The 22,498-nt window shown below is 42.4% G+C and overlaps 2 protein-coding genes across 6 annotated transcripts in view; one reads left to right on the top strand and one right to left on the bottom strand.

The window, feature by feature from the left end:
• KIFAP3 (kinesin associated protein 3) overlaps positions 1 to 8,752 on the bottom strand; it is a 64,129-nt gene extending 55,377 nt beyond the window's left edge. The window contains exons 1-7 of the mRNA XM_048944099.1: positions 8,620 to 8,752; positions 4,756 to 4,887; positions 4,183 to 4,337; positions 3,670 to 3,725; positions 3,011 to 3,152; positions 1,371 to 1,470; positions 341 to 465 (exon numbers count right to left, since the gene is read on the bottom strand). Coding sequence (XP_048800056.1) covers positions 341 to 465; positions 1,371 to 1,470; positions 3,011 to 3,152; positions 3,670 to 3,725; positions 4,183 to 4,337; positions 4,756 to 4,887; positions 8,620 to 8,651 — 742 coding nt within the window. The 5' untranslated portion in view covers positions 8,652 to 8,752. The remainder of the gene's footprint in view (positions 1 to 340; positions 466 to 1,370; positions 1,471 to 3,010; positions 3,153 to 3,669; positions 3,726 to 4,182; positions 4,338 to 4,755; positions 4,888 to 8,619) is intronic.
• Positions 8,753 to 8,776: 24 nt separating this feature from the next.
• Positions 8,777 to 22,498, top strand: part of NTMT2 (N-terminal Xaa-Pro-Lys N-methyltransferase 2) — a 32,769-nt gene continuing 19,047 nt past the window's right edge. The window contains exons 1-2 of one of the 5 annotated variants that reach the window (XM_048944103.1): positions 8,787 to 8,873; positions 10,429 to 10,495. In XM_048944103.1, the coding sequence (XP_048800060.1) occupies positions 8,787 to 8,873; positions 10,429 to 10,495 (154 nt within the window). Of the gene's footprint in view, positions 8,874 to 10,428; positions 10,496 to 12,383; positions 12,727 to 22,153; positions 22,203 to 22,498 lie in introns of those variants that run through there. The other 4 variants (XM_048944108.1, XM_048944107.1, XM_048944109.1 and 1 more) reach the window with 4 other exon arrangements.

Genomic DNA, 22,498 nt, shown 5'->3' with positions numbered 1-22,498 from the left:
CAACTCACTGTCATCTCCAGTACTTTTTCCCCCCTATTCCTGGATATATTCTATACTCAGTACTCAGCAGAAATGCTCCCAGGACACACTGCTCATACAATAATACACTTGTGTTGTTTAATAGCTTTAGAATGATCTCTTCAATAGCTCAAACTTCTCACAATCCTTTTCATATCTAAATTATATCATAATCCTTTTCATATCAAAATTATATTTTGCAATTCTAATGTTTTTTTACTGCTTTGACAATAATTGCTGTATGCTAATCACATGTAACTCAACAACAGCTACCAATACAAGGCAAGAACCATCAAGCTGCCCCAGCCCATCAAAAGGATATCAGCTTTCTTCTTTTTAGCAAGTTCTTCCTGCCAGAGCTCATGTCTCTTCAGCTCATGGTCTATGATGTTCATACACAGAGCTCCAATTTTGTAGTGTGTGATTATGCCATGAAATTGAGAAAAACTACATTGAAGAAGAAAGAAGTAAATGCAAACAACCTTAAAACTGTTCTGACATTTAAGATAGCAAGGTTCCAATGCTACACCACCTGATTATTATTTTAAAAAATAGCTACTTTCTGCAATGTTACAGAGTGTTTCTTTCTGGAAAATTACTCCAAAACAATGATCTAAAACATGAATACTCTTTTCAAGTTTTCAAAAGCACAAGAAAACATCTTGCACAGTCAAGATGACACAGCAAAACAGTTAAGGGGAAAAAGTTATTACAGCAGTTAAGTACTTCAAGGCACGAACTTAAAATATAAAATAGAAATACAGGTCTTGTATTTTTGATCTGAAATTATGGTCCCAAAGAGAAATTCTTTCTTCATAATGGATGAAACACAGACATCTCCATGTGTTGTTCCAAGTCAGGATAACAATGCATTCTAATTTTCATGCATACAGGAAAATGGTTTCCAGTTAACCTCACTTCTCATGCTGTAAGAGCTACAGAGAATCTTCTACTCACATGAACGATAACAGAGACCCAAAATCAAGTTGCAATGCAAACCATACGCAGGGTATGCTGGAATGCTGGCATATCCAATAAGAGCAAGCACTCACCTCAGTTTTGAATACCCTTTTTTCCCTGTGAGACATGCTGAAGGAAACAGAAGATAGTAGCACGGCATCTTACCTACAGGTCAAAAGCCTTATTAGCTTCTTCCCAGCTCAACTACAAAGCACCTCACCAAGGGGATTCTTTCTATGCCTCAATTTTGCCATTTAACAGGTGTTACTAAATCAGGAATATTTTGCCCCCGTGTCAGCAAGGTTTTGTAGCACAGTGCAAAGAAATGAAAGGTAACTAAGCAGAGAAAAAAATGTTCCTTATCATCCTATACACAGAGACTCTGAACTTACCTTGAGAAGCAGAAGAAAATATATATTATATTAGTAGCAAGTTCCACACTTTGTTTCCAGTCTTCTCGCAGCACTCTAGCCAATGCACCCAGGGCAGTTTCTAAAGCAGAACAAGAGTTAGATGAGCACCAGCATTTCATATCCCTCTTTTTCTCTTGAAAGACAAAGTCTGAATGCACTTTGTTCTGCACGTCTTGTTGTTTGATTGTTTAAAGAGAAGCTTTTCAGAGTTATCTCACTTTGACAGTTAACACTGCTCAAAAAGTTCTGCTTGCAGATGGTACAGAGCACCCTGACTGGCCACTCACAAGCATCAACAAGAGGCAATAAGAAAGGACAGTGAAACCAAGCATTAACACAATCTTAAGCCTACTATTGACTTTGAAACGTTGTGACCTCTATCACCTGCGCACTCCATACTACACTTTGGCTCCTCGTGACAAAAATCAACACATCACTTCCAAATTCTATTTCAGTTCTGCCTTAACAACTGTCGCTTTTTCCATTCACTACTTTCTATTTCTTTACACCCACCCCAATTCTTGCAATGATCTTACTTATGGACCTTGTAGGATGGACATAGCACATTCATTGCTGTAATGCTATAACATGATGGAAAATACAGCAGTAGCAACAGGGTGGCACAACCCTAGGCTGCAGCAAATGAGAACAAGCCCAAATACAGCAGCTGTGGACATAGAAACAAAGGAAGAAAAGCTGCTTACCTTTGGAAGGCCTCAGGTAGGCAAGGACCTCCAGCAAGACACCCTCACCTCCACTGCCAACCCTTAAATGAGGTCTGGGAAGGGGGGGATCCTGGCTCTATCCCTTCCATCACTCAGGTGCACTATGGTACACACTTGAGCTCCCCTGGGTTGGCCCTGCCTTCCTACCAGGTGCTCAATCACTGCTTCAAGCCATGACTTAGCATTTCCACTACAATCACTTAAAGAATGTCAGGAGAGACGAATCAATAAAATACACATGGGAGACAAGGAAGGAGAGAACTAAATTAACAAGACATGAGCCTATCGTCTGTTTCAAAGCCTGGTTTGGACTGAGTGCATCTTCTGTTTGTCAGACTCACCTTGACACAATGCATGGCAGCATACATACATACACAGACAATTACAACAGTGTGAATGTCACAGAGAGAATTCTAGTTTTAAAATGGATCCTTAAACCAAAGAAGCATGCTACACTAGTGAAATAGTTGGATGATGTATCCACAGTCAATTTATTCTCTTGGAAACCTAACATCTATAATTACGTGAGACTGCAAATCCTGTTTTCAAACCATCTATGGTCTTGATCTTCAGAATGCAACTCTTTTTTTGTCTCCAGTACCAATGCCAACTTAATAAGATGAGAAAAAAACAGCTGAAGTTGAACCTGGATGATTTCTGGTCCACCTACGGACAGCCTAAGTTGTGTCCATTTGTGGCGAGATCTAACTGGAGTTTGACAGCCAGTTCATTATGAACTGAGAAGCACAGCCTAGCATATTATTGAGAGCAAGCATAACATTTAGCTACAGCATAACGCTACAGAAAACCTCAAATGAAAGACAAACTGCTTTTTCATCAAGAACACACCACAAAAGCAACATAACATTAAGAGAAGTTTCAAACCCTTGTTACCATTAATAAGCAGTTCTTCCAGGTTGTCAGGATTCCGAGCCAGCTGCAAGATGAGGGCAGAGCCACGCACCTTGTCAGGAATGTCCTCATACAATAATTCAATGTACTCATCCATGTCATTGATATTGGCAACCTCATCAATCTGAAAGCAATCATAAGCAATGGTTTTACAGATAAAGAGATGTCAGTTTAATACGACTGATCACAGTGTCTCTCAGTCACAAGATGAAAGAAAGCAGAGCTTTGAGTTATGATATTTGGAAAGGATAAAACACTCAAAAAAAAAAAATCAACACGCAGAATCACAGCCAACAAGCACCAGGAAATCTGAGAAGATTTAATTACAAAAAACAAAAGGATGCTCAGACATGACTCCCTGCATCCTGTCCTATGTTCCAGACCTCTCTTGCTGTCCTGCTGTGTGCTACAGATGAGGAGGAAGTATGAAAGTCACATATTTTACCCTTTATGGAGATGATTTTTTTCCATTGTGCAATACATCTAAACCAAGTTCATTGTTTAAAAAGAAACACACACACACAAAAAAGGAAAAAACAACTCACCATTACACAGAATTAAGCATTTCCCCTCCCCATTTATATAACCACTTTTTAGTAGTAATTTTTTTTTTTCTTTGCTAATCTAACACCAATATTTACCTCCATGCCTTCAAATGGTGGTGGATCTTTTGGCTTACTGGATTTCTCCTTCTTTTCTATAATGAAAAAACATAACTGCAGTTAACTTACACATATTCATAGACAAAAACATGTTTCTTCCAAGAGTACACATTCTGGTACAATGAAGCTCAAAGTCCTCTTGCATCCAGCAAGGAAAAAAAACCCTCCTTTCCACAGTAAGACATCTCAATAGCTTTGAATCTGCTTGCACAATGTAGCAAGGCTGCCCTGCAACAGTCCACGACGCATATTTTGATAGTTAAAATGACAATACTAGCTTCCACCTGCCCCACCCCCCTCCAGGCATCACTTCATGATTGTCTTTTTTTTTCTTCCCCTCAAGTGTGGTTTAATTACACGTCTTTCCCATTTTCAACATGGGAGCTTGTACACCAAGCAAGTTAGGACCTCAACTAAAGAAAACCTTGCACAGCAGTTTTTCTAACACTGAAGGACCTCAACCTCAAGCTACCTTGTTCTTGTACTATTTACCTTTTCCTGCTGACGCATCTCTGCGATTCTGTAGATAATACAACAGCTGTTCTACTTCTGCAAGTTTGGAGGGGTGAATGAGCTTGCATTCTTCAACCACCTTTCGAGCCAGGGAAGCAATGTCTGTATTCGCATTGAGACTCTTTAGCCGAATGCTGCAAGAGTTAGAAAGGTCTCATATTTTAGATCCTTGTATCTTGAGTCCTTTGACTTTACACACATCTAAGAGCTACAGAAGGAAGTTACTTTCACAGTGCCTGCAAATGCAGCATCAGGTGTACCTCACAGTTCTGACAGACCTACAGTAAAACTCCCACAAGCAATGATCAGTAAGAAATCTCTGTGGGTACTAACAAAAGGATGAAGCAAAAATGAATTCCAGCAAATTGCAAATGTGAGTTATGCTGATTCATCCGAAACAGATGCACACGTCTGGTACCCTCAAAAACAGTCTCAGGATTCTTTCCCTCTATTACTTTTCTTACACGGACTCACACAGGTAGTCACGTCAGCTCAAATTTTCAAAAATAATTTGTGACAGAGATAAAACAAACCTAGAACTTGCGACCTTACATTTTCTGACACTCTTTGCGCTCCCCCAGCATAGGGTCTCCTGTCTCCCCCAGAATTGTTGCTTCCACTTCATAGTGAACAATGAGGGCTTTCTCCGATGGATGCACATCTATGTTGCCTCCTTTTACCTTCCTGCAGAGAAAAACCAAGTTACTGATTAATTGAAAGGCTCAAAAATCATGCTAGAACATAGACCATTAACAACAACCAGTCTCCAGTTCTATATCCTCACCCCAAGCATTTTCCTCCTTCCACAACACATTTCTTCATTTCAGACAGCTGTACCAACACTTATTCTTAAGTACTGCCTCTTGTGTGTACAGAAACACCCAAGTCATCGGCCATTCTTGGTTGAAAGAAGCTTAATCTTCACAAAGATTAACAACAACAAAGATGCATTTCATAAAGGTGAATTTCCCAGATCCCTTAATCTGCACTGCAGACTCTTCTGCTAATTGATCTAGTTGTACAAGTACTGCCACTTACAAGTGAGAATTTCTGCTCTAAGACTAACTTAGCAGGCTTATCTAAACCTTGGCAGTTCAAATTATTTGTAATTCACTCATGGTAAAATTTTAGTCCCAAATTCTCTATTCTCTACTGAAACATAAACCCATTCACTACTGTTACTTGCCTCATGGTGTTTGTTGCCAGGCTTAGGGGAATACCAGACCATCAGCTGCCATCCACAGGTGTGTAAGTCAAGCATGTCTACCTGCTTTATTATAGCTGCACATACTTGGGAAAAACATTCTCCAAGAAAGCACTGACAGAAGTGTCTGACTTGCTTACTTAATTAGGCCAGAAACACCACGGTCATGCTGAACTATGAGAGCCATGCTCTTAAGTGACAGCAAAACCACATCCATAGAATACATTTACACATCTGTCTTTAGTGGTAAAGCTGACACTTATCTTTTCTTCCTTAGCACTGCCAACAGACTGTGTACAGCTATGTTATCAACCCAGCTGCCAAAACACTGCAGGTGAAAAAAAACCACTTGTAATGTGGGTCAGTTTTTGGTTTTGATTGGTTGTAGTGTTTTTGGTTTTTGCTGTTATGTTTTTAATACAGCTTCTGTTTTATGAGATCTACAGGTGACTTTGCAAGCACTGTAAGTCAAGTGGCAGCTAGTGGTGGCGCAGGGTCAATTAGACCAAGGAAGATTTGTTATGGCTCACAGAGCTAAAAATGTTAGTGAACCTGGATGTAGCCTTCAGTGTAACCACTCAACAGAAAAATTTTGGAAGTCATGCCTTCTTTCATTCAGCAGTTTCCTTCTGCAGAGATGCAACTGCAAAAAGCACCTGGTTCTTGAGATATTCACAGCCACCCAAATAACCCTGTAAAGGATACTGTGGGAAGGAAAGCAGAGTTCAACCACAAGCTTTACAAAGACATAAAACTACAGGGCAAACAAATACAGCTCACTGCTGAAAAACAACATCCTCCTTGAGGAGACTGGAGCAAAACTCCATTTATCACTTAACGCTTTGGAAGAGATTTGTGTTTTCATTTAACGGTACTTCGGAGCAGATGCTCCATGTCAGGCTGTTCTCATATAGAAGCCTCATGAGGTTCAGTCTTCTGAAGCAAAAAGCTTGTGGGAATCTATTTCAAAAGAAATCAACATCCTCTCTTTACTCCTAGATGTATTTCCCCCATATTTACACATACCAGAGGATCCTAACCACAAATGTTCCTCCTGGCAGACAAACCCCTATTAAGTGATGGCTAGGTCATTTACACAGATATAAAGAAAAGGTTGGGTGGTGAACAAACAGGCCTGAAGGAGCAGTGTATACAAGAACTAATCTGAACTAGCAACTTATCACTGCAGAAAGAATTTGATCTTCCCGTGGTTTCCCTGCTCCCAGCAGTCACTTTAGTTCAACACAAGCAAACCCCTTCACAGCCTCTTCCAGCAAGTTAAAAGAGAACTCGTCATGTTCTGGGCAGCAGGAGATTTTCCATGTGTTACTCAATTAAAGTGCTATGTACAAAGGGAATAACAATTTCTAGCTACGAGCAGGGATAAAAATGAAGGCAGGAGATCTCCTTTTGGCAGCAGTAAGACACTGATGAGCTTAGTTACCAGCAGAATCTCAGCCTAAGACTGCTTAGTTTTAACATTTCCTGTTTGGTTTTTTTTTCCCTTCCTTAAGAGGGACAGATGGGTAAGCTAAAGAACATACAGCTGCAGAGATTTTGTCCTCTCATCCTGATAACCGCCCTCACTGAGCTACATCCTGGCTGTATGATTCATGAATCAATTCACATTCAATCTCTTCCTCTGAAATGCTTAAAAACCTACACTGAAATGCATCACACAGACACTAAAACTGCATACTGTTTGGAGACCACTGTATTCAGAATGCCAGCACCACAAAAAGTACATTTATTTAAAGACCCCTTCTTCCACTCCTAACGAACAAACATCTGCTTTATTGATTTTTCCATCCATCTTGAGTTTGCAAGCACCTAATAACTTCATAAACCAAGTGAGCATACAGATGTTCTGCTAGAAGCAGCAATGCACAGGGGGGTGTCTGCACACAGCGGCTTGTCCTCCCCTTCACTGCCTACTCTGTCAACCAGAATCCTACTCTATCCAAGTTTTGAAAGGAGGAAGGCCTTTTCTACAAAGGCAGTGCCAGCTGAGCTCACATACCAAAGCTGGTGCATGAATGCCCTTTATGGACTGATTCCTTCGGGGGGGGGGGAAGCAAAATCAAACTATCCTAATTAAAAGTGGCACAAACTACACACGTGGATAAAGCTGAAAATCCAGTAACAAATCCTTGCATGTCTGACATGGTGGGAGGGGGACTACGCAAGGAGGATGACAAAGGGAAACAGAGATCTGAGAAACACTGGACTTGCACACAAGCCTTGTCACGTTAAAGAGCACAGCAGCTGTTTTTTGGTTTGTGTTCCCTAAAACAATAAAATGATGCTTATTACAGTGATAACTACAAAAGAAGATTCCTGCAAGGTCACGTAAGGTGGCACAAACAGAGCACGCAAAGCTAGAAACGGGCACTGCTATGAAATCACAGCTGTTTCCTTACAGGCAGCCCTTTGATTTGTAGCTGCTTTCACATTTACATGACAGCATTAATGAGTGTCAAAGATTATTGAGAGGCTTTTTCTCCCCACCATTTCCAATTAATACTGGAGTCTTAATATGTGACATATCAGGGAAAAAAGCAAAACCCAGACAGCCCATCAGCAAGATCTGCAAATGCTGCTGAACACCACAGAAAAGAAAGGAAAAAAAGGACAACAAACTCCATCAAATTCAAGATGAGATAGATAACATCACTCATACAGCAGCAGAAAGCAACACTGTTCACAAACCAAGCCTAAAGGAGGCCTTGGAATCGTGATATCTGTGCGACTGCCAGCCAGTGCTTCTGCTCTACAGCAACGCTGATGCTATAGTTCCCTAACCAGACCCTGTGTGGTAGTCTAACTGGCCTCACTGCCACACAAGAGCCATTAATCCCTTAGGATCACTCATCCACCTGCTACCTTTTTCAGCCATTCTATCCACACCCAGCTCCCCTTCACCCCTCACCAGCCTCTACCCCGGCATCCCAGACACCCACAGATGCCACCGGTCACCCCAAACCGGGACACCCCTCTAAAACCTCCCTGCCACCAATTACCACCAGCTTACCACCCACCTCATTCATTCCCCAGCAAAACCCAGCACCCCGCGGCGCCTCAGCAGCACCGCCACCTCCACCACAGCCTCAATCCCCCAGCACCACCCCCCCCGCCACCACAGCCTGCCGCCCCTACAGCAGACCGCCGTCCCCGCCCGCCCCCCGAGTGCTCCAGCCGCTTCTCCCGCTTACCTCTTGAGGTATCGGGCGTCCTCGCCCTGCATGGCGGCTGGGACGGCTCGGGCAGGGCGCGGCCCCGCAGCGGTGCTGTTACCAGGGTGAACGCGAGCCCCGCCCCGCGGCCCCTCAGTGCGCAGGCGCCGCCGCCGCCACTGCCCAGGGAGGGCGGGTGAGAGCGCATGCGCAGTACAGTAGGCCGGCTGCCGGTGGCGGAGCAGCCCCTGAGGCGTGAGGCCGCCCGTTCCAACCTTGTTTGCTTTTTAAAGGTAGGAACGCGTTCTCGTGTCGCTGAGAACACTCACCTTTACGCAAAAAGCGTAATTCAGATTATTTTCTCCCTCAAAACGTGGCGAGGTGCCCTTAACCAGTGCCAGCCACTCTTTGTGTGGGAACAGCATCCACCATGTGCCACAGTGACTTTGTTTTATTTCTTCCTTTTTGTTCTCTCAGTTTAAGCCAAGCGATTACAATAGTAATCCAGGTTGATGCTCAGCCTAATTCTGAAGCTGATTCCACGGTCTGTGATGAGCCCTGTGCGGCCTTTGGCATATAACAGACATAAATGCCTTGGGGTTGCTCGAAAATTTCATTGACTCCCAACATCACCACGGAAAAAAAAAGTAACTAAAGTAACAACATTGCTTTCCCATAAGAAGTTTATTAGAATCAGTTAGTTTCTCCCTTCAGAAATCCAGAAACCCACCCTAAGGTTTGTAACCTCTCCTTGAAAGATTACACCTGCCTCTTAAATAGAAGAATGTGTGGATTTCAAGGGAAAAAATTGTGAATTTGGGGACATCTGACACCCCCTAAAAATGAACTATGTGTAAAACTCCATAACATCCTTTATTAGCTGAACTATAAAAATCTGAAAGGATGACTTTCAGAGTAAATATTTTAGGTGATTATGCTGTACCACCCATGGGGACAGAGATGATGTTGGTCTGATGTGCTGCCCCATGGGCAGTGGTTGAGGAACAGAGGTGATAAACATTGGGCCCTAAGTTTACATTGGAAGTGGGATGAGGAAAAGTAAAACCTGCATTGCAATGGGAATACCTGGTGCAGCTCTTCTTAGTGAAATGAATTTTGGGACAAAGGTCAAGATGATTCTGGAATGCCTCTTTGATCAGCAGTGACAAGGCTGTCTACACAAGCAAAGGACATTGCCAATAAAACACATGAAATACTGAGTACTCTTTGTATCCTTGAAAGAGAGGCTTGACAGAGAGCTTGATTTATTTTTTACACTATCTAATATCAATGCTGACTTCAGTAAATGCATCAATTTGCAGCTCATTTAAACCAGTGGGGAGAATTAGCTGTAGGTTTGGGACATTAAAGAAATGCTTAAGTATGTGAAGAGAAGCAGGCCTCTTCATAGACATGCAGTTTTCTTTTAATTAGGTACTACTGAGCAAAGTTCTCTCTTGGCTTATTCATATCAGATTGCTCAATCCCATGAAAGCAACGATTTGACAGCCTTGTACTCTCGCTCACTGGGCTGAGTAATTACATTGCGTTGGTGGTAAAGTGACCTCTACCACCTTGTGCCCCAGTGCTCCTCAGCAGCAGGAGTGTCACAGACTCTGTGGTTGCACCCCTGCACAAGCCTGCAAAGCAGGAATACAATCTCCACGTTCAGCCAGAGTTTGTGATATAGAAAGCAATCATCAGACTTCCATTGCCTGATGTAAGATCTTAAGGTTGCTACTTCTAAAAACATACCACTTAACTCATGGCCTAGGGCTGATCAAAATGTGTTGGAATTTATAAGATTTACCACAATGGTGCTAATTACCTTCTTTTTCCCCCTAAAAGGTCAACGCTTTAAGAGGGAATTTTGCTGAGAGGCACACACAACTGAACAACAGATTGTATGCTTTCAGTATGTTCTCTGTATTGTATACTAGAACTTACGTATTTGATTTCTGCTTATTTCCTGATGCACAACCTGAAATGTCATCCTTATCCAGAGAGCTAATCACATGCTTTCATTTTTTGTCATTTTAATTGCACTAAAGAAAACAGCTTAAATATACAGCAGTGTACAATAGCAGAGTGTTTTTATATTGTCCAATGGGCCACTGTGACAGTGTTGCAGATTTCTTACTTAAAATCTGCTTCCTTTAACATTAATGAGAATTTTATCATGATAAAATGTCAATGATAAATACATACTGTACCTCTCAGTATGTATTAAGTGCAGCAGGCAGAAAGCAGGTTCATGGCTCTAAAGGCCATGGCATTTTATGGTTTTGACTACAGCCACTCAAGCACATGCTTAGTTTTGCCACAGTAATAAAGTTAAGTGCCAGCTTAAGTGTTTGCAAGAAGTCTCCTTTGCACTTGAACAAGCCTACATTTGAACATAAAGCAGGAATTTCCCCCCCTTCCTCGTCATCCCCTCCATAAGGAAATAGATTTTAAATATGATCATCAAGTTCTTTGCTCCTTAAAATGCCATGGTTTTCAGGTTTTGCCAAAAAGACATGGGAGAAAGCAAAGGAAGGGTAAGGAATGGATACCCTTACCAGAAATGCTGTCAGGTGTCAAGTGACTTGAAACAAGTTACTCATTCTAATAATTTCAAAAGGGGAATTTCAGTTTGCAATATTTACTATGAATTTCAGACAGTGACTTTTGTCTCTGAAATAAAGTGAGGATTTCACAGAATGTTTTATATGCAAAACCTTTTTAATCAAGGCAAGCCTACTCCTACTGCAGGTAACAGAAGTCATGTTATTAGATCCCACTTAATTTTAACCGAAGTGCATAAGAAACATAGTGACAACAAATGCATTTACACCAGATTAACTCAGGCCTAGAAGCAAGTATAAAGTTTTAAGAAGGTAGCACTTAACCAGTAGGATAACTTCCCATAGCATTCACAAGCAGAAACATCCCCATCAGCAGCAGCTTTTATGTCAGGAGAAGACAGTTAAGCTTCAGCTTAAGTCATTCATAGTGGCATAGCAAATAGTGCTTGAAGTGACCTCTTTCAGTCTATACTCTTCCCCAGACAAGATATTTTCCTTCTGAAATGCTATAACAGGGTAGCAAAACTCTTTAGATACATCAAATCACAACATGCTCAAACACAGATGTTAAAGAGCTACTTACCTAAAGAAGGCCTCAGATATGTAAAGGACTCCCCACCCCCCAGCAAGAGGTGCCCTTACCACCACAGCCAACCCTTAAATGAGGTCTGGGAAGGGGGGGATCCTGGCTCCAGCCCTTCCATCACTCAGGTTCATTGCACACACCTGAGCTCCTCTGTGTTGGCCCTGCCTTCCCACCAGGTGCTCAATCACTGCTTCAGGCTGTAACTTAGTATTTCTGCTATAGCATCCATGTTCTTTTTTATCACTAATACCACCTTTACTGATGGACATTTTAGTCTTCCTAGGGAATCTGTTACATGGCTAAATTGCCATTATTGCAATAAAACCTTTTTCTTCCTCTTGTTTGTATCAAAGCTACTTGACCCATATTTGTCCTGAAGAGCCATATCCAAACCTGGGTACAGTAGTTCAGCTGAAGCCTTTCCCACGTTTCAGCTAAAAGCAATGTGTAGCAGAAATGCTAAGACACAACTTAAAGCAGTGATTGAGCACCTGATGGGAAGGCAGGGCCAACCCAGGGGAGCTCAGGTGTATGCAATAAACCTGAGTGACCAGAAGGGATGGAGCCAGGCTCCACCCCTTCCCAGACCTCATTTAAGGGTTGGCAGTGGAACAGGAGGCTTTTGGCTGGAGGTTCCTGTGCATGTGAGGCCTTTTACATTTAAGTAGATTCTTTTATTTGTTTTTGTGCCTACAGCTGCTGTTCTGGGGCTTGCTCTTTTTTTGCTTCAGCCTTGGATTTTACTGTTCTGCTGTTATTGCTGTGCTTTCTATTGTGTTACTGTATTAGATAGGCAAGGAGTATGACTTCATGCTTTTATGGGGATGAAGTAATCTGCTCAGGGTGTTATGTTAGCAGACAGTGACTCAAGGCGTTTTTTTTCCTAAGCGCTTCCCAGAGCATCTCTGGCTAGAGTAGTCATGGCTTGCTGGTAGCCTGAGTTCCAGTGTTGTGTGTCCTGGTGCTGTTCTTGCCAGTTCAGCATAGAAGCAGGTAAAGAGATCCCTGGTAGGGAGAGTGCATGGGGAGCCTGTAAGAGAGTTTGCACCAGGGAAGGATGGTGATTAGGTTTGAAACAAGTTGTATTAGGGGGCAGTGAAAGGCAGGAGAGGAAGAAGGGAGCATGAGGTCAAGAATATTTCCTTATCATCCCACCTGTAGTTTTTAGGAGTCTTGAAATCACTAGAAGAAGAGAGGATCAGGCCCTGTCCAGACAGCTATGGTTAAGAAAATACAAGAGCCAAGGAGTTAAGCTCTGCTAATGACTATTTCTCTTGAGCTTATGGGTTATAATAATGGGAGTTTTACAGTGCTGTTGAGCTGTGTGTTGAAAAAAACAATCCTTTAGCTTTCAAGTAATTTACTTACCATCTGTGAGCTGTTTGGGCAATTTGCTTGTTTAGCTTTCACCATTTATTTTTGCTGTATGTGCCTTTTCTTTATTACACCACCTACATGTGCATCTGTACAGGCAAAGAGTAGTACATGGGTGTGTAACTCAGAAGATTTCCCAATACACAGAAAGCACAATTGTCACTGATGTGCTTTGAGGGCAGGAAGGGATAATGCTAGCTTACTGTAGCCCGTGCATGGACTGTACTCATTCTGCTTCAGTGACAAGTGGTCTGTTCTTTCCAGCAAAGGATTTTAGACAAGCACAAAGTGCAAAATGCATAAATAAATAGAGCTTTGTCCAATGAAACACTAACTTTGGTATTTGTATAGCTGTCAGGCTTTCATTTTGTGCTTTATGTACCAAACTCAGTTTGCTGTTGCTTTCCAGATTTTTAAGTTAATGCATTAAGTTGTCCTTAGATCACCTAGCTCAGGCTCGGTCTTCTATCTCATATGGTTTGTAAGATTTCCCTGGAACCCAAGGGTGTATCAGTTGTCATGGCAAGGCACTGCAAGTTGAATTAATTAATAGCATTCCAACATGTCCTGGGCTTTATTGGCTAATACTGAAGAATCCCAGAAGAAGGAAAGCACTGTAATTTTGCCAGATCCATCCTGCATTTCCTATAGTTACATTCTTGAATTCGTTTTGTACGTATAACATTGTCTCGATGCCAGTGCTCATAGTCTCTTAAATTAAAAGCATTCCCACAAAGGGGATTACAGGATTAAAAATATTACTCATAAAGAACATGTTGATCCTCACTGAGAGGAGGATAGACTTAGAAACATCACATTAGTGATGTCACAAAATAAAATTAATTTAGGAGATAACAGTGGATTTTTAAAGCAAAAGTAGGGATGTGTTAGATTTACAAACTGTAAGAGCTTTCCTTCCCAGTAAGCTCATTCTTCATTTATCATTTCATAATAAGAAAACTGCTTACACTTAAAGTTGGTCTTGTACAGATGTCACTTGCTAGCCTTCTTGCTAATCCAGAGGAAATATTATCCTAATGGTCCCTGAGGACCAATGTCTAGGTGTTGGATACATGATAAACTTACTTGAAGCTTTCTTGGTGAGATATAGTACTCTAGAGACAGCTGTGGATTTAATTTTTCAAGCTTTAGTACAACCTAACCCTTTAAAAATAAGATTTAAGTTTCCCTTGTCAGATCACTTAAGAGTTTCTTCTTTATTTTACTCTTTTTGTTTTTTTCTTCCCTGCTACTTGCCCAGACTTCTAATCCCCAGCCTCTGGAGGAAACATTAACCATCTCAAGCTTTTCATGCTGATTGTTTTTCAGTTCCAAAGAGCAACACACAACAGTCTTAGTTTGCCAGCTCAGATAGGAAGTGTTTGTGCAAAGGAGGGAATTTCAAGCCTTCATCTTTTTTGTTTCTATTTTCAATGCTGAACAAAGATGTTATTTGCAAATTTTTGAGCTAATACTGTCTGTAGGAGCTGTGTTTCACAAAATGTGTTTATAGTCCCTGCAATTCATGTTGTATTTATACTACAAGGGGTAGGGCTCAATCTAGGTTCTTTTTTTACCCCTCTATATGTATCATTTCATCATCCAGAAAGTGAATTTAATGTTCCAAGGTGTGCACAAGATTTAACTGTGTAGTTCCTGCTATTGTAAAATTACACCCAACTCAGAGATAATTTGAAGATGAAGGCTGTTCAAGCCAGCAATGTCAGACACACTGAAATGCTGGGATTAGTATACTTGTGATACTTCTGCTGGTGTAGTAAAAATGCTGCTTACAGCTGCTGCTGTTCTCTAATCTCTAGTTTTCTGGGTCTGTGCTCCCTGGTGTCTGCCAGACATACCTGAGGACCTAAAGGTGTAAAAGATGGTCAGATTTGTTCCCTGCAGTCAACTTTTCCCTTTCAGCTTGTTTTCCTTTGGCTTTCTCAAGAAATGGATTTATCCTGTCTTTCTTATCCCTGCATTCATCAGGTCACTTCTTTCTCCTGCTAATAACTTCTTGACGTGTTGGCCAAGTGCAGTCACCATTGAAAGATGTGTATAGAGGCTGAAGGTTGATTGAGTTTCTTGAGGTTTGTGCAGTCTGGCTGCCAGGTAGATGAGAGAAACCCATGATAGGGACTTCACTGAGGGAGAGTGAAGCAGAGTTCAGCTGTTTGGCAGCAGTAAGAGGTCGGTCACTCTTTGCGTAATAGCTAGACAGCTCAAATGAATGGACTGACCAGGCTTTCCCAGAGCAGCTCCAGGATGGCTGCAGCACAGGCAGTTTCATGTCCAGGATGTATCTTTCACAGTAGATGGCCAGTGGGAGCAGGTATGGGGGTTACTTCTAGTAGAAACAGTGAGGCACAGCAATCACGTGGCTCTACAGCTTGCAGGAAAATGCGTTTTCCAGTCTTGCTTTAACAAAAAGGACGTTCACCACCACTGCTGTGAAACATGCTGCTCTACCAGACTAGGGAAATGCCAATCTCATGTTTACAATCCTAGCCAACAGCAGCGTGGGATCCACAAAGCTCCAGATCTGGAAGCCTGGATCTTTATGCCTCTTCAATAAGCCATGTCTATCCCTAGCAAACAGCAGAAAATTAAATGACCTCTCTGAAGCACGGCCTGGCCGTATCACTTATTTTTGCAGATCTGTTGTTATCCATTGTACCCTTTACCTCTTCAGATTGGAGTTCCTATATTTTCATGCTGTTCAAGCTGCAGAGAAGGGCTGTGTCTCCCTGTGGCATCAAGCATCTTTGTCCCATCACAGTTGTGATGTGCTGTGTGCTCTGGTATTCCCAGAATAGGAGCCTTTGTGTGTGGATTTTTAATAGTTCAGGGCAGTGCTTGGTCTGGCTGTGAGGAAGCAGCATGTAGATGCTAAGAGTCAGACAAAGCATATTTCTTAGCTAATGGGTTTAGGCTGCTTTTCCTAGGCATTGCTGCCATTTGTTGTTAGAGATGAGATAACCAGGCAGGATGCTTTTTCGTCTGAGCAGATGGGTCAGTCTTATGCCTTAGGTAGGAAGGATCCAACTGAGAGGAAGTGGGAGGGGCTTTTTTTTCTGGCAATGCTGTGTGCAGAAGGAGCTTTGGTGTGGTTTACTATCTCTCTTTTGCTTTGGAACTTAAAATAAAGCCTCTTTGAGAGACTTTTTAGCAAAGTGTTTCTGGCAGTTACATGCCGGAGCTGCAAGAGACTCTGTAGTTTATCTCCCACCTTCCTGATTCTCCCACAGGTTTTCTGTATTATTTTTCATAGTTTTCTGAGTGTGCAACATCCTCTTTATCCCAGCTTACCAAACCACTATGCCCTCTGCTCATTCCTTAAAACTCTCTCCTTATGTGCAGTCCACAGTGGCAGAGCCAGCCAGTCTGCAGAACTCTTTCTTCCCTGCTTCAAGAGTTGTGCCTGCATTCTTAAAGGCAGAGCTGGGGGAAGTGAGCTATGCATGCATGCAAGGCTGCAGCTATCTTGATCCTGCATTTTCCAAAACCCACAAGCTGTGCCACTCAGCCATGAGGAGGTTTTTGTTAGCTTTTACCTAGAGGAAGATCTTTATCTTGCACTCGAGCCAACAGAGGGCAATGTACACAAAATACAATATCAAGAAATGCTTTTATGAGATGACTGTAAGCAGCCCAGCCCTTACTGTATCTGGAATCACATATCACAGTGAAAGGCGGCATTCCATGCTGGACCTAAAACCTTCTCAGGCTCCATCAATTAAACCACCACATATGGGGTGGAAGAGACTCAGCAAGGGACTCTCACTAGGGTTCGATGAAAACCAGATGTTGTGGGCACAGCTGTCATGCTTATCAAGAACAACAGAGCAGCCCCTGCTGAAGTTTCATCAGGAACCCTCCCCTTCTTTCCCTCTAGCCCCAGCATTACTGAGAGTCCCTAACCAAATAAAATCCTCACAACCAAAGCATGCAGAAGTTCCCCCCCCAAAATATTACTGTTTATGTTAGTGTACTGTTTATGGATTTCCAGATCAGGGCCCCACTGTGGCTGTTGCCATGCTTGAGACAGGATGAGGCAGGCTTCATGACCACCTAACAGCAACTTCTCCCACTCTCTTAAAAACATAATTTAGTGTTGGCCTCTGAGCTAGAAGGATTTGAAGGAAAGAAATGTATTCCCTCCATAGGGATAAATCTCTGGCCAATCTCATTTACATGTATTATAATGTATTTACCCATAGGGCTCACATGCTGTTTTGTTGCTTTAGATGGAAATCCAGATTGCTAAATTCCAATTGTATAAATGATAACAGATTGCTGCTGTCGCTGTACCCATGAAAGGGCACAGGAATTGTGCAGGATATGCCCTGAAGGGCGTGAGTCATCCTGACCTACAGTCAGTGAACTCTGCTTTGGAAATGTATTCAAAGAGAGGATTTTTCTTGAGTGATCACAAGTTCTACCCTAGGAAATGGGTCTTTGCCCAAGGACCTGTTTTGCTCTTCATTTCCTTGCATCCTTTTGCCATAGAGTGATTTTTCTGAGACTGACCAGCCTACAGGTGACTGTAGACTTCAGCAGCATCAGGCAGTTGGCTCATCTGTTGTTGGAGTACTGTTTCCCAGCTCTGTACCCCCATGCTGACATACACTGTTGCTCTGAATAAGCCGCTGAAGTTGCAGTCTGAACAGCTTTTCTGGCTGCAGCAAAGTCATTTGTAAAGGTTACCACCTGCAGTCCAACCTGCAGCTGTTCTTCACTGCTGTCATAACTGCATGTGTGCTCTCTGCCTGTGCCTCCTCTGTCAACATGATCCTGTGGTTTTTCAGGAACTTTTAAAAACTTGTTGTCAGAGATAAAACAAAAATTACTTGCTTTAACCGCATTTATTCCTGACATCATATGCCAGCTGTGAGCATGAGGGAGAAGAATTAATATAAAAGCCTTTTTAAGATAGAGACATCCTACAACAATCCTGATGGCTGGTCTGTGTGGAAATCACATTGCATACCAGGTGTTCTCTAAGCAGAACACAGTAATTTAAAGGCCAAATTGACCCTTTGTGACCTGTGTGATATGTAGTGCTGGTGCACGTGTTCTTCTGTGCAGCTGATGTGCTTCAGAAGAAGCAAGTAGAGTTCAGATCTGCAGATCTGACCTACTAATATAGAAGTCCAGCTTCTCCCTGATACTCCAACAAACAGATCTGCTTTGAATCATAAAGCATCTGATAACTTGTTTTAAACCTACTGCCCTCAGGCAGAGACCATTTGAAGGTATTGTAACTCTGATTCTTCATTTTCATCAATGAAGAACTTGATGTCCTTGGACTGCTTAGTCTTACAGGGAGGAGGAAGATGACAGATGGAGAACTATTTGTTTACTCACTTAAATACCAACACATTCTTATTTTAGACCAGAAGCTGTTCAAGACAATGACTGTTGTGCATTATGACTGTCTCTGCTGTTATTTTAGCATAGGGCTTCGGTTTACTCAAAGCTTTGGACCTTTAGCTTTCTCTGCTACGAACAAAAAAGTAGACTTTCTGTCTCAGAAAACTTCAGAAAGAGTCAAATGGCCATTCAGTAAAGGAAGTTAAACTGGAAAGGACTGTCTCACATTCCAGCAGTGACACGAGAAGCAGTATGGGTGCCTACATTAAACCTCCACTCTTGTTAGTGGAGATGTAGGCTATATAATAAAGCGTTACACGTTTGCAGCTCCTAGGTAGATCAGTATTGCTTGTTCTCAAAGCAAGGAGTTAGGAGGCAGTGTAAAGCAATCAGAATTGTGAGTGGTTTTAGCAGGTGATACTGAGATTTGCTGCTTGCAAATACACAGAAAATATAGCATCCACTTTCTGGGGGAAAAAAAAGGTGCAATTTATGTGGCTTTCTTCAGGCACTTCTGGACATAAATCTGCTGCTGTCTAACCTTTGGCAGCAGAAGGAAATGCTTTGAAAATGATTTAAAAGGTTTCATGCTGTTGTGACTCACTTTAATCAGTATCTGAAGATGCAGTGTGCCTCTCCTAGATTTCAAAGCTGTTTAGAACAGGAATTTAGTCTTGTTTACATGCAAATAGAATGAATATAATGAGCTGTTATACAGCTTTCCATGGATATTCACTGTTTTTGAGTGGGACAAACACAGTTACAATCAACATTTAGCCTAAAAAAACTGTTTCTGACAGATTTGTATTGGATGATTGAGAATGCTGCCTTGGAAAGAGGCGCAGTTGTGCCCATGCCCTCCCCTCTTACAGATTTTGTGCTGTCCCTGGGTAACATTTTTGGATGAAACCTTTGTCTACTGCTTTACTGTTTTGTTGTGAACTTTGAAATATCTGTGGAATTTATTTGAAATAGTTGAGCTGGTTTAAATGTTGTTTGGATGTGGAGTAACAGGAGAAACTGAAAGGTATATACATAAGCAAAGAGAATGCATCTTTTTTTCCTAAGGAAATGAGACTAAGAGTACGTTACAACAAGATCTGTGGCACTATGTTAAAAAGGGAGCTGTTCTGAAATATGCCCAGTTTCCCCTGTGCATGTATTGGCAAGGTTCTTGGAGGGTGTAAATCCAGAGATCTTCAGTGGAGATAGTTGCTGCAGCACGCTTTAGAGACACTGAGGAATTCAAATGTGTGGACCCAAAGGGAGTGTTAAACCCCATTTGGGCACAGAAGGCAGGAGAAACAAAGCCCTCTCTGCTTTTGTACCTCACCTCCTCTTAGCAGATGTAAATGGACCTTGTGACCGTCAAGGCTGTGGGGAACCCGGAGCCTGTGATCTCAGTGTGCTCAACTGTGCTGTCCTAGCACCTGGCTCCCTTAGGACACACCAAGGCTTAGGTTTCATGCTTGGAGTCTCTGTAAGTCTCTAAGCAGAGAGGTCACTTTGCTACACAATGGGTATTGCCAAAATCACAGCCATACCAAATGTGAAGCATGATGTCAAATGTGGAGCAGGTGGGCTGGGAGTTTGTAGGGCTGTCTTTCATCAGTGACAATGTGTGAGCTCTTTCCGAAGCGTTCACGTGTTGTCTTGACACATCCATTACTGGTGCATTAACTGAGTATGGCTGAAAATAGACAACCTCGAAGAAAGGGCCAGATTTGTGAGGGACCCAAGAGATACACCAGGATTTTGTCAGGGGTCACATTTCAAAATTGGTTGGAGAGGACCTTATGCTTCACTGATGGAGTTCAGGAAGGAGCTAAGAGTTTCTAAGGATGGATATAGAACACAGTTCAAGGGAGGTCTGGGCTATGGTGCACTAGTGGCACCAGAACGGATCTAATCTCTGCCGTGATCCCACTCTCCCTACTCCATGCTCAGCTGCACATTTGTCTGTTTTTGCATTTTTCTGGCAACTCTGCACTGAGCTTGTTCACAGTGCTGACAGACAGAAAATGTGAGCTTATGTAGCAAGCTGGAAGGCACAGCAGAGACCCCAACAGAGAGAATACCTAAAGGGAGCCTATAAACAGGAGGGGAGTCAACTCTTTGAAATGGTAGATAACAGCAGGACAAGGGGAAATAGTTTTAAGTTGAAGGAGGGAAGATTTAGTTTGGATGTCAGGAGGAAGTTTTTTACAGAGAGAGTGGTGAGGCGCTGGAACAGCTGCCCAGAGAGGTTGTGGATGCCCCATCCCTGAGGTGTTCAAGGCCAGGTTGGATGGGGCCCTGGGCAGCCTGGTCTAGTATGAAATGGGGAGGTTGGTGGCCCTGCATGTGGCAGGGGGGTTGGAGCTTCGTGATCCTTAGTCCCTTCTAACCTGGGCTTCTGTGAATACAAGAGCAAGGAGGAATCAGGCCATAGAAATGCATTTTCCAGTACTTTGATTACATTTGACTTTCAGAGAACCAGATCCAGCACTCATCTGACAAGATACAGGGGGAGATCTGCATTATTGTGAATATTGGAGATCTGCATTATTGTGAAGGCTGCTGTGTATTGTGACTCTTGCCACTGCCATCATAGATAACAGTTTCAGCTTATGACAAATTCTCTTGTGTCAGTTGAAGACTGGAATGAGGAACTGATGCCACTTGAAAGAAAAGTACATTTTTCTGAATTAGTTTTCATGATATCTATTCACTGATCTGTTCACTGACATGTTTGTGTGATCAATTAGACTGGATCAAGTGGCAGAGCAGTGTGCCAATGCATTTAGGTGAGAATGGGTATAAGGGGATGTTCACTGAAGAAACAAAACAGGCAGTAATACCCAATGATTAACTGATGCTTTGCTAAATGCTGTTTAGCATCATCTCATAAAGGCAGAGCCCCTTTAAAAAAAACCAGCGGTGCAGCCAAATACTAGAGATTTTTGGCAGAAGCTCCTTGCTCAGAAGCTTGATCAGACATTTGTTGGTAATTGCAGTACTGCTCAGGACATACAGTAGGAGGCTTTTTATGTTGAAAACGTCCAACTTTCTCACCATGCCTTGCTGTGTTGTAGTGTGCTTATGCTGCAGGCAACTGAAAGAAAAGGCTTGAAAGAGGAAACCTTCACAAGCACAATGCATGGAGGTCAGTGCCATCAGCACAAAATCCCCATCCCCGTGACAGGTACCTTTGCAGCTCTGGATGCTTGAAGCTCAACTTCCTCCTCTTTTCCAGCTAATGCATTAGTCTAAGTTTATTAATGGACAGTTTATCTCCTTTTGTTCTTCCATGTATTTTGATAGCTAAAACAAAAAACTCTTACCCTTTGCTGGCTGTACCTGCTGGCTCCCAGACAGCAGTTTCTTGCAGCTAGCCTCTGTGGATGAGATGCTCGGTACCATTTAATCAGATTACATGAACTTGGGCAGCCTACGGTCCTAGAGAGTGGTTTGCCCTGCTGTATACAATGGCAAAGTATGATGTTGAACCTTGTCTGGTAACTACTGAGTCCTGGCCTGAACCACTGATTGAGCACCTGAGGAAAGGAGTGGCCAACCACAGGAGCACAGGTGAAGGCAATTCAGCTGTGTGACTGCAAGGGGTGGAGCCTGGCTGCACCTCTCTTAGATCTCATTTAAGGGCTGACTGCCACTGGGGAAGTATCTCTGGTTGGAGATCCCTCTGTGGGGTTTTCCCTGTGAGCCTCCATCTTCAGAGATGGGTGAGCACTTTTCCTTTGTCCTGTCTGTCCATTTGCACCAGTGCCTTTGTTATTATACCTCCTGTATCACCATTCTGTTGCACTGATCTAATTGTTACGAGCCTACTGTTTTCTTGTTGCATGCAATCATTATCAGTTACTATAATATATATATTATCATTATTGGTGCTTATTAGGGTGCCAAATTTGTATAGAGACATATGCCCCATTCTGATCATCTGGCCTTCCTCTTGGTTTCCCACAGACCGAAGAATACTGAGAGAGAGAGAAACAAAATTCTCTTGTGAGATTAAAGA

Source organism: Lagopus muta, chromosome 5 (assembly GCF_023343835.1).
Source record: "Lagopus muta isolate bLagMut1 chromosome 5, bLagMut1 primary, whole genome shotgun sequence".
Classification (NCBI taxonomy): Eukaryota; Metazoa; Chordata; class Aves; order Galliformes; family Phasianidae; genus Lagopus; species Lagopus muta.
The sequence above is the reverse complement of the archived record's forward strand: the minus strand, read 5'-3'. Positions and strand labels throughout refer to the sequence as shown.